The sequence below is a fragment of the Larimichthys crocea genome, chromosome XXI (assembly GCF_000972845.2).
Source record: "Larimichthys crocea isolate SSNF chromosome XXI, L_crocea_2.0, whole genome shotgun sequence".
Taxonomy (NCBI): Eukaryota; Metazoa; Chordata; class Actinopteri; family Sciaenidae; genus Larimichthys; species Larimichthys crocea.
This window is the reverse complement of record NC_040031.1, coordinates 3,051,790-3,063,825: the sequence shown is the minus strand read 5'-3', so window position 1 is coordinate 3,063,825 and position 12,036 is coordinate 3,051,790. Positions and strand designations below refer to the sequence as shown.

The 12,036-nt window shown below is 36.2% G+C and overlaps 2 protein-coding genes across 3 annotated transcripts; one reads left to right on the top strand and one right to left on the bottom strand.

The window, feature by feature from the left end:
- The first annotated feature begins 921 nt into the window (after positions 1 to 921).
- Positions 922 to 6,389, top strand: tigara (TP53 induced glycolysis regulatory phosphatase a). 2 transcript variants are annotated; one of them, XM_010734870.3, is made up of 6 exons: positions 922 to 1,264; positions 3,721 to 3,758; positions 3,846 to 3,967; positions 4,221 to 4,298; positions 4,395 to 4,505; positions 5,708 to 6,389. In XM_010734870.3, exons 1-6 carry the CDS (start codon positions 1,194 to 1,196, stop codon positions 6,095 to 6,097), a joined length of 810 nt encoding a protein of 269 aa, XP_010733172.3. In that variant the 5' UTR covers positions 922 to 1,193; the 3' UTR covers positions 6,098 to 6,389. The 2 variants fall into 2 exon arrangements, with proteins under 2 accessions (XP_010733172.3, XP_027128418.1); XM_027272617.1 differs by lacking the exon at positions 3,721 to 3,758 and adding an exon at positions 2,594 to 2,631 and having other exon boundaries at positions 923 to 1,264.
- Positions 6,390 to 7,782: 1,393 nt separating this feature from the next.
- On the bottom strand, positions 7,783 to 10,984 carry LOC104922120 (uncharacterized). Its single transcript, XM_010734865.3, has 3 exons — positions 9,638 to 10,984; positions 9,108 to 9,211; positions 7,783 to 9,009 (listed from the first exon to the last, which is right to left on the bottom strand). Exons 1-3 carry the CDS (start codon positions 9,852 to 9,854, stop codon positions 8,584 to 8,586), a joined length of 747 nt encoding a protein of 248 aa, XP_010733167.3. The 5' UTR covers positions 9,855 to 10,984; the 3' UTR covers positions 7,783 to 8,583.
- Positions 10,985 to 12,036: the final 1,052 nt, after the last annotated feature.

Genomic DNA, 12,036 nt, shown 5'->3' with positions numbered 1-12,036 from the left:
TATTTCAGCTCAGTCCAATTAATCATCCAACAAAAGTTAGGGAAATATTCCAGTCAGAAAGTCTTGACCCATGACCAGACTCCTTTAAGCCCCTGATGTCTACTGGGAAATAGGAATGTGATGGAGAAACATTAAGAAATAACTAAATGTATAGACACATATACTACATACAAAAACCAAAACAGGCCGGAGAAAAATAAAATCTGTAGACAAGGGAAAATGTCAACCTATGCCAACTAGTGGCTGCATTAATTCAAGCAGAGATTCACAGACATTACTATGGACAGACTACAGCACATACAAATATCTTTATAATCTAGATGTTATATTATAATTTAAGTCAATACATTTTATTATGCACATTAAAGAATTGTCACCTGATAAGTTATATTATAATTAATTACAAGATCATTTAGGAGAGGTTCATCATAGTTTTAGAGTGCATGTACAAATCCAAATTTAATCCAAACCTAAAGTGGGTCTTCATCTAATGCCATCTGGGAACTTTTTCAGTTCTTCCCAGAATTTAGTGTAAATAGTATTTTTCCGTGTGTTGCATTCAAGGTGCAATATGTAATAAATGTAATTAAAATTAAATGCAACATTTGGTGAATTACCCCAAAACAAAAACAAAAAACAAACAAAAAAAAACAATACAGTTAAGTTATTCATTTCTTTATATCCATCATTATCACGTCACTAATTGCTCTCTCCAGAAAGTAGTTGTAGAATATTACCTTTCGCAGTAAATTTCACTAATTTAGTCAATAGCTAGTTAATCAATAGTTTAGGCTTATAAGAGGTTGTTTAAACTGTCCCTTTCTTGTTTTGTTTTTTGTTAAAACCAGGTCGCATTGTTGTAAAACGTGACTTAAAGAACCTAAAAAATAAAAATAAAAAAGATTTAAAAGGAAAAAGAGCCAGAAACAGTTAATAAAATAATATATCATAATAAAATATATACCGATGACAGTATAAAGAATTCTACACTTGACTTTAGTTCTGCAACATTTATTAATCATCTGTGAACTGATCATCTGAAACTTTCTCAATCCAAAATATTCTAACCACTGTGGCGTGTTCAACAACGTTGTCCGGAGTGGTCCACACATCTCACTCGGTTAACTTCAGTTCCTCTCCAGACGCGAGTGGACTTCAGCACAGTTGGTTTTTATTCAAGTGTCGGACAGTCGATGCGATATTTCTCCGTCTTTAACTCCCACAGCATGAGAGCGTTAACATTTGGGCTAACCATTGTCCGACAGTAAGTGCAGCTGACATTTAAAGTTCATGTTGTTGCTCCCATCCGTCGTGTAAGACCACAGTCTGTGTATATCAGCCTGTTTTGATGAAGTAATAACGTACTGACATATTCATATGTGTGAATGTTTGATGTTGGTGGAAAAGTGATGTGAACCTTGTTCTGTTTGTACTTTAAAACTAGTTACATGACTTAAGTTTGTAGTTATTTAGCGTTTGCTAGCTGGATGCTAACCCTAGCAGGTGTCACACAGCGTACACTGCAGACAGGTGTGCTCCTGCACCTGCACCTGTACCTGCTCCTGTACCTGTACCTGTGCAGTGACAGCCGGTATTTCTAACATAACAACACTCCGTGACAACCTCAACATACACAGGGCGTTCATTGGAGCGCCATGGCTAAGTAGTTAGCAGTGGTGACCCTTGCTCTTTATGGGTACTTTGCTAATTCAAGCCTGGTTTAGTGTGTGGACCCTGCAGTACCGCCTCACGACCACCAGAGGTCAGAGGTCTATTCTCCATCATCAAGCACAGTATAATCATTAAAATATGGTTTGATACGATAATAATTTGAATAATAAACCTATGGAATATATATATATATATATATATATATATTATATATATATATCTATATATATATAATTCTCCATCGATAGTTCCTTGTCATTTATCATGAACGTGGTACAGGTGTCCATTTGTGTCATTGGGAACACCTGTGTGTTTCATGGCCAAAGTAACTGCTGTGAAACAGGTCTGTTGTTTGTGGGTCATATGTAGAACCAGTTCTACCAAATAAAACATCTCTGTTGGTTAGTGTCAAATAATGTATGCAATATAAACAGAACCCATAGTTCTAATTGATTCATTAATAAGTCAATTAATTCCAGCTTCTCCAAATCTAAAGATTTGTGCTTTGCTCTGATATATGGTTGTAAATTAATTGGACTATCTGCCACAAAAAAACAAGCAATTCTTATCTTCTGGGAAACTGGAAAGGCTCTATAAGATAAATGCATTAAATTAAATGTCCAAAAAATTAAATCTATGCTAAGAAGTTATATTGTGAGAGAATGAAACGTGCTAGTGCTACTTTTGCAAATAGAAAATATGCAACAGTAAAAATAGAAATAAAACTTTTATAAAATAAGAAATGAACTACAAATAGAGATAAATCTATATACTGTTAAATCAGGCTTGTAGAATTTAGCCGATTAAGGTAATCAAAAATAATTGATAGATTCATTAATGGAAATCATGATTAGTTGCATTATAATCTTTTGGTGATATTACTTCCTGTTGTTTGACATTGTAAATCATTAATTTCTTGCAGTGGGGAAACGCAGTACAATAAAGAAGGCCTTCTACAAGGTAAAAATAATTGAAGACATCTGAATAATAAGATAATTACTCTTTGTGCTTTCTATGTGTCTTACCTTTGTCTTCCGTAAACTAATACAAGCAGGGCCGGTTTTAGCTGTGGGCAATGTGGGCGACCGCCCAGGGCGCAGTCTCCGTGAGGGCTTTAAGTTAATGCCTCTTATACACCCATTCACACACACACACTAATATATCTGGGAAACAAAGCTCTACTTTGCCACATCCAAAATGGCGGCCGCCACCGGAAGTAAACAAAACCGCGTTAATTTTTTTTAACGCGTTAATTCTTTAAAATTAATCGACAAAATTAACGCGTTAATTTTGACAGCACTAATATATATATATATATTCCTCCATCGGCTAGACATTGTCATTTGTCATTTATCATGAAATAGTGGTAAACAGGTGTCAATTAGTGTCATTGGAAATACCTGTGTGTTTCATGGCAAAGTAACTGCTGTGAAAAAGGTCTGTTGTTTGTGGGTCATATTTAGAACCAGTTCTACCAAATAAAACATCTCTGTTAGCATGGTTAGTGTCGAAATAATGTATGCAAATATAAACAGAACCCATAGTTCTAATTTGATTCATTAATTAAGTCAATTAATTCCAGCTTCTCAAATCTAAAGATTTGCTGCTTTGCTCTGATATATGGTTGTAAATTAAATTGGACTATCTGCCATATAAAAACAAGCAATTCTTATCTTCTGGGAAACTGTGAAAGGCTGGGAAAGGCTCTATAAGATAAAAATGCATTAAATTAAACCTGTCCAAAGAAATTAAATCTATGCTAAGAAGTTAAATATGTGAGAGAAATGAAACGTGCTAAGTGCTATCTTTGCAAATAGAAAAATATGCGACAGGAAAAATAGAAATAAAACTTTTATAGAAATAAGAAATAGAACTACAAATAGAGATAAAATCTATATACTGTTAAATCAGGCTGTAGAATTTAGCAGATTAATGGTTAATCCAAAATAATTGATAGATTCATTAATGAAAATCATGATTAGTTGCATTATAATCTTTTGGTGATATTGATACTGTTGTTTGACATTATAAATCATTAATTTCTTGCAGTGGGGAAACGCAGTACAATAAAGAAGGCCTTCTACAAGGTAAAACATATTTGAAGACATCTGAATAAATAAGATTAATTACTCTTGTGCTTTCTATGTGTCTTACCTTTGTCTTCCTCCACACAGGTCAGGCTATAGATTCACACTTGTCTGAGATCGGGCTGCAGCAGGCCGAGGCTGCAGGCTGTTACCTGAAAGATGTCAAGTTCAGCAATGTGTTTTCCAGTGATATGCTGCGGGCCAAGCAGGTACAAAATTTTACTTCACAACACAGCGGGATTTATAACAGTAGACATTAGTCCACACTTTCTTTGGGTTTATTTTCACATCATGTCACTTTGTGACATTTGTTTCTGTGAGAAATGAAATCATAAAGGGGCATTTAGCAGGGCAAGAGTATGAACCATGAAAAACACAAGCCAGTGTCTTCAAATAAAATCAAAGAATTCACATCTGGGAAAATATGTAAGTGATGAGATGATTGTATATTATCTCTTCCAGACTGCTGAAACAATAGTGAAACACAACAGTAGTTGTTCCGGTCTACAGATGGCGTGTGACCCTTTACTTAAAGAGATAGTGAGTTACAATCCTTTTGTGTGATTTTTTTCATATTTATAGCAAAAGTATTTTCTGACTAAAAAAAATACTTAATATACTTTATATTGACTTCAGAGCTTTGGGATAGCAGAGGGGGGACGGATGAAGGATGTGAGAGAGATGGCCAAGGCAGCTGGTCAGTCGTTTCCAGGATTCACCCCTCCAGGGGGGGAGACTCAGGAGCAGGTGAGGCGGGGCTGTTGTTATTTTGTAATCTGGTCAGACTGAACCTCTTGTAGTGGACGTTTTACCACAAGCTTTTCTTGTGAAAACTCATAGTAATCATGGTGCATGGAGGAAGGGAAACTTAAATTATTCATACATCTCAGCTCAGTCAGTTATCGACTTGATTATGTCCTTTACGTGGTTTACATGATCACATGGTCAAAAAAATTATCATTCACACTCAAAACTGTCTTACAGCATTACCAGACCTGTCGCAGACTGCAATAAATTGTATTACAATGCAATCAATACCATACACTATTCAACATATACATTGACTTTACACATAAATAATGGCAGAACATAAATCTCACGTCATAACATATTTTACCAAATAAAAGTGCACGACTTAAGTAGCTCCTACACCTCTAATACTTGATGAAAATGTAGTGCTTATGTGTTGTACTTAACGATAATCAATAAAATCTTTATCAGTATTTAACTCTATATAGGGGTCTGACCTGAATGCCCCGGTGCAATATACACATACTACCACTAGATGGCAGGAGATACTCACCTCCTTAGTCAAACACTTGTCTGCATGGATGCAACATGTCATGCCATGTCAGGGCCTCTTTGCATCCACATGATTATATTTCATTTGTATCTGCCAGAGCACTTGGTGTGAATCAGGAGGATCAAAGTACGTGTCCTTCCACTGTCAAACAACTGCAGAGTGTTCGTCACTGCCCTGATTAAAAAGTCACCACTTAGTGTTATTTGTGTTAGAGGGTGTGTGGGAGGACAGTATGTGTGTGTGTGTTGGTGGGGGTGGGTCGGAAGGAAGGATGTTCTATTTCAAAGGTACCTCGTCAGGCTTCATCTATTAGAACTTGGCTTGGACGTTAACTCTGGTCAAACCTGGTACGTGACCAGCACATGATGATGATTATGCAGATACAAAGATAGATTTGACGTAAGCACAGAGCGCCCCAATCAGTGTCGACTAGTGGCCTCCCTCCCCGTTTTCCTGAACGATTTACAGGTTGTTGTGTCATGATGAAACTGCATGTGTGTGGGAATAGTTGTGACGATGTTGTTTTGAATAAAACAACCTTTAACTTGATGCAGGTAGTCATATTTACATAATGCATGCTGTGAGTGTAGAAAGGAAGTTCAAGAGAAGCATGGCCCCTTTCATAACAGACTTTTACTCTGTTCAGGTGAAGGAGCGGGTCAAAGAGTTTATGGAGAAAATGCTCCAGCAAGTTGGAGCTGAACACTGGCATGACAGAGGGGAGGATGAAACCTCCATATCTGTTTCACCAGAAACGTCTCCTGTGGAGGGAAACGCAGACGACGGGGTCAGGGGCGTCCCTATCCATGCCTTGGTTGTCACCCACGGGGCCTACATGTGCGTGGCAGTGCGCTACTTTGTGGAAGAGTTACATTGCTCCTTGCCTCTTGGTTCTGACAAAGCACACATGTTCTCCTTAAGTCCTAACACAGGTCTGTGTCGGTTTATACTAACCATGAGAAAAGAGGGCGACAGGTTCATGTTGTCAGGAATCCGCTGTGTGTTCATCCACAGAGGGGACCATGTTAAACAGTAGGAGTTAGATGAACGTAGACTGAACACTGAGAGTTTACAATGTAGGTTATTTATAGGTACTGTATTTATTTTTATTGGGTGCTCGTTCAAAATACAGTTTATTCATTTCATTTATTTATTTAATTTTGAAATCGGCGGATGGAGAGTTTTTATTTGTAGTTCAATATAAGCATGTTTTGAGTATGGAATTATCAAAGAAATTAGTTTTTTATTAGCTAATTAGAAAATTTTAAAAACGTATTTAGATGCTGTTTGTCATTAAAAACCTTATAAAATACTTAAAATCACCAAAATGTGGATCAAATAATACATAATGCACCCTCATTATTTTATATAGTGGCCTTCAACATAATATGTTTAATACTCAGGGTTTGAATGCTGTTTCATGATCTGAACACCTTCATTTAAACTCCGATAGACGGTTTGTGTTGCAGGGTGATGTCATCATCACTTGTTACTGTCTGGCTGTTCATTACTGTAAATGTGGGCAGCTTTATGCTCTAATGAGTCTGTGTTTCTATATTTAGCCTCCGGAGGTTCTTTGACTTTATGTAGAAACACAGAGCGGAACCGTGGCAGTGTTGATTCTTTTGGAAATCAGTGACTCTTTCATTGTTGTGAATTAACACTTCGGTCAACAAGGTCAAATGAGTTCCAAGCAAGAGCGCACATATGCTTTGTATTCTACTACTTTTTGCTACACTCTGTGTGAAACTAAATTATGATAATGCCCATATAAATGATGAAAACGAACAGTATGTGACTCCTGGGAATCACTGGTTCTCTTAAAATAATAATATAAAGAGTCTAGACCTACGCTATATGAAAAGTGTCATGAGCTAACCTCTTATGATTTGGTGCTATAAATAAATACAATTATTGAATTACTGAATTAGATTGCATGAAAAAATATATTACAAGTTCAGCGGCTGTGATTGAAAACACCCTAAAAAATAGGAATACTCACAGACTTGAGTAATTTAGTATATTAGCAACTAAAAAGACACATATATATTTATATATATATATATTTATATATATATATATATAGATATAAGATATATATATATATATATATATATAGAAATTGTCTTTTTAAAACTCCTTAAAATCTGCCATACAGTACATTTGTTCATCTTTGCATGATAGCTTTGATTTTATGTAACATTTTAAGCCTTGAATGTTTTCATTCAGTTATCATGCATGTACATTTACATGGTTGTCTACATTTATTTGATATGTATTACTTCATTTGGACATTATTTGTCCAGGTCTAATATTTGCCAGTTATATAACCAATAGGCTGTGTACATAATAATGTGGCATTTTGCAAAATTCTTCAAGTAAGTTTTTTTGTGCATAAATGTTACAGAGTACTTTAAATGAAAATTTTAAGTAACTCAAATACTTCAACATGATACATGAAAAGAAAGGACTCAAGAACCACGTTCATTGGTCATCAGTGCTTCTTTTTCCCTCAGAGTGCAACGATTTGCTCAAAAGGAAATTACTTTTATTAGTGATCTGTCGATATAAAAGTGATAATGGAAGCAACTAATAAGAGTGTGAGTGGTGGGACTAATGGGTGCAACTCTTATACAGTTATCGTAGAACACTACTGTCAAAAATGCAAAGTAGAAAACTCTCATTGGACTCCAACTACAATACACAGAGAGACAATGCACAGAATACTAACCATTTATTAATCCACATCAGAAATAACACAACATGAAATATATAAATAAAACAGTAGGCTAAGAAGGAAGTCATTTACACATTTCAATAAATAAATACCTTTTCATTGCTGTGACTTTTGGTGTCCGGCACCTGACATAATTTGATCCTGTTGTGTCATGTTTGGCTGCAAATGGCAAATGATATTTTTCAGTAACGAAAAATATACACTGGTGGATTTAGTTTTTAAACTCCTGTTATTAAGCGTTACTGTGTCAACAAATTTGTGTATAAATATTCATAATTGCTCACAGATTACACATTTTTACATATGCAACACTAACATTGCCACATCTGGTTTAAGGTTTAAAATTTAACTGACAAAAGAGGTTAAAGGACAGCAGGACACTGGACCGAACTTGTTGCATGATCATGTAGAATGTTGCCAAACTTATCGTTTGTCTGCTGTTCAAACAGAAGATCTGCGCAGGCTGTGATGTAACAAGGTTTTATGAGTACATTTCCAAGTGTAGTAGTCCATAAAAACAAATTCAGATTTTTCTTTTTAAAATTCAAGGTTTTATAAAATGCTCTTTTCTCAGAAGAAGTAAAGTATTTGGCCTCTAGTGTCAGTTTGACCTCTGTAAGTTATTATGCGGCTTTTACACATACAGCAGTCCACAGGATATGTGGGTGTCTACAAATACAGTATCTACTCCCACTATGCAGTCAAACATGAAGTGGGTTTTCAAAACAAACATTAAGATTGCAGCCCCTCTTGACTTTTCACTTTTTAAACCCAAGTTCAGTATTTTAGTCTTGCGCTGCCCGGTCTTCAATATTAGTCTTGAAAGGACTGACAGGCCCGTTGGGCTGTAGGACCCGCAGGGGGTCGTCACAGGAGGTGATGGTCTCTTTAGACACAGCGCCGGCCTGGTCTTGTTCAGGCTGCACATGCTCTTCATCCTTGTGGTCCTTGGCAGAATGTGAGGGATGTGATTCTGATCTTAAAGGATCAGAGGGGTTCACCTCCTCGCTCCTCCTCTGTCTCTTCACCAAACGACCCAGGAACCTCTCCACTAGGGCTGGGGAGGGTTCAGGTGGCTCCTGGTTAGCAACTTGCAGCTCAGCTCCTTCCAGTTTGAGCAGTCGGCCCACACTCATAGAATAAAACACATCATGGTGGTTCGCCAAATCTAACCAAATGCGCTGGAAGAGACAATCTTTGTTCCTTTGCCTCTGTGGTAGAAAAAAATGCAGACAAATGCTTACTCCTACTGTTCACTCCACTCATTTCTTGACTTCACTCAGAATAAGTACATCTAAAAAATACTCACAGTGTTGTACAGCTTTCCCTTCAAGTCCATACAGAGGAACTGTCTTCTTCTCAAATCAAATATTGACACAAAGTTGCTTGTGTCTGTTCTTACTGGCAATATAACTGTAAGAAAACAGGTTTAAACAGTCACCAGCAGTTAGAACTTGAAAATAAAATAAATGTCTTATTGAAAAGGAAAGAAAATATTTCTGTATCTTTAAAATAGTTTTAGAAACGTCCTTTAAAATGAACATTACTTGCTTGTGTGGATGACAAGCAAAATATACAAACCTAAGTTATAGATTTGTAAGTTTATATGAATCAAAAATGCCATGCAGAATTTATGTATATTTTGAAACATTTAAGGACATATACTGTTTGTTGCACTCTGTGAAATTAAATGAACAAAACTGGGCAAAGTTTATCATTAAATGAAATTATAATTAATTATTTTAGTGTTTAAAAGGCTTTTATTTGCTGGAACTGATTATTTAATTTACAGTTTATTTACTGAAATAAACCATGTTTTATAAATATAAGCAGACATACCCAGAAAGTGTCTGTGAATGCCTTTTCTCATTGATCCACTCAGCTCCAAGGAGAAACGTCCCATATGGGCGGATGATGCATCGGCTTGTGCTCCTGTGTTGAAGTTGCTCTGCTGATGCTGTAAAAGTTGCTTTTGGTCCTGGAGCCTCATTGTACAATCCACTGGTACAGACACATGTACAGCAATCAGGATGAGTAAGAGAAAAGCCGGTTGCATGATCAGTGGGGATGCCGTGTTGTCTTTACCCTGAAGGCACAAATGTTCAGAATGGTGTGTGCGTAGCTACTGGAGAAGAAAGTCCAGCCGGTCTATTTAAACAGAGGGTCGATAAACTGGCTAACTCATTTACCAACATGACTCAAAGCCTGCCTGTTTTTCTGTGGTTAAGGGTGCCGAGGTGGAATTCCTGCAGGCTGCATGTATAACAGAACATAGTTTTAATGTAAACGTAAATAGGTCTCTGCCATAGATTGAAGCATAATTAGCTCTGCTCTTTGTTCAAACCTAAAATAAAAAACGATTAAACCTGTAACTTAAGAGGCTGGAACACAGAGGAAACAGAGACAGCAGGAGATATGAAAGCATGATGGAGACTCTCCTTATCCATGATTTATTTATTTTTTTAAAGAAGAAGAGGTAAGCATTTCCAAACTAGTTTGTTTACTTGAAAATTCTCCACAGTATTTCTCCTGCTGGTCACGGTAACATTACAGGTGCATGGAAAGAAGGATTCTTAAAAGAAGAGAAGAACTTACTTGTTCTCGACCCTCATAATCACCACAGGCCAAAATAAGTCAATTATACCTTTGTGCCTTAGGTATAAATCAAGGATCAATTATATAATAATTAGATTATTTTGTGTCACTTTGTGTTGAGTCAGAATGACTCATACCTTGTTATTCATTAACTTTACATACCATCCCCAACTTCTCACTTCCTTTGACTAGAAGTGCATTTTTCTGCTTTGTGTAATTTTTTGGTGGTTTTCAGATTTTTACACTATTAGAAAAAAAAAGAAGAAAAATGAAAAAAGAAAATATCCTGAGCTCTTGACCTTACAATCCCTTCAGTGACAAACTTTAGAAAGCATTTATATGCTAAAGTTGTCTTTTTAAAGATTGAAGGTTTTCGCCAAACATTGTTTAATAACGTTAATTATATAATGTAATTTAATTGGAGGTTGTGCAAGCAACTTGTGATTAGATTCACAGTCTGAGCTGTAAGTAATATTTAGACATAATGAGCAGATGTTGGACTTGAACACTGTATTTATTTTACTTATATTTTAATGCCAAATAACAGAATTAAACCTAAGAATAACTTAACTAACCCTAACCCCATAAAATAAACTGAATATGGATTAATTTGTGTTTCAGTTCATGTTTTCTCTACATTTACTGTCACATGCTGTATGTACCTGTCGTCATTCTTCACCAGAAGAGGGCGCCACATACTGACTCTTGGTAATTCATTGACCATGACTTTGGCCTGAGGTTTAACATTTTCACTCCCTAGTCCCTCAGTTCCCATAATGATGTGCGTCATTCAGGGTGAAGAAGAATGATGAAAAAGTATGGAAAAAAAATCTTTATTCAAGAGCGTAGATTTTCAGTTTGAGAGCATGATTTAAGACGCCAGCTTATTTATGTATAATTAATTTTTAAAATTAGATTATTCTAATTTTATATTAGCGGGATAGCTGTCTGCCTATTGGCTGGTGAAACACACTATTTTAAGTGCAGGGAGGGACATCATTCAGTCTGAACAGACGCCTCAACCTGAGAGGATGTGCTCATTCTGAGTGCGACCACCATTAGATCTGAGCGTGCACAGGACATATGCAAACGAAATGTTTGTGTCCAAGAAGAAGAAATGTGAGCACAAGCATGTGATTTTTGAGTCCAAGCACACATGTTGAAAGAAAGCAGCAAAAATCTGAGTCCAAGCACAAAATAAGAGCATGAGGAGAATAAATGTGAGCATGAGAAGGAGAAATCATCCTCTCAAACTGAAAATCTATGCTCTTGAATAAAGATGGGATAATTCTTCCATAAAAGAGACATGCAACTTTAAAGATATAAACACAACAGCTTTTACAAAACGTCTTTTATTATCATCTCAGGAATACAGTTGACTGCTGTGCACAGCACATACGTACAAAAATAAAAGGAAAACCATTTGTAATATAGTATTTTACTTACTCGTCATCATATTTTTCAGAAACAAATGATTGGAGAAGTCTGTTGTTTCAAACTAATTTACAATCATTTCAATAATCGGAACTAAGGCAGAAGGTGAGGTATATGTTAAAAAAGAGGAGGGGGACTCAGAGGAAGCACTCTCCCCTCAGTGCAGGAATAGAAAACTGAGAGAGAAACACAAAGGCTGCCGGCACACA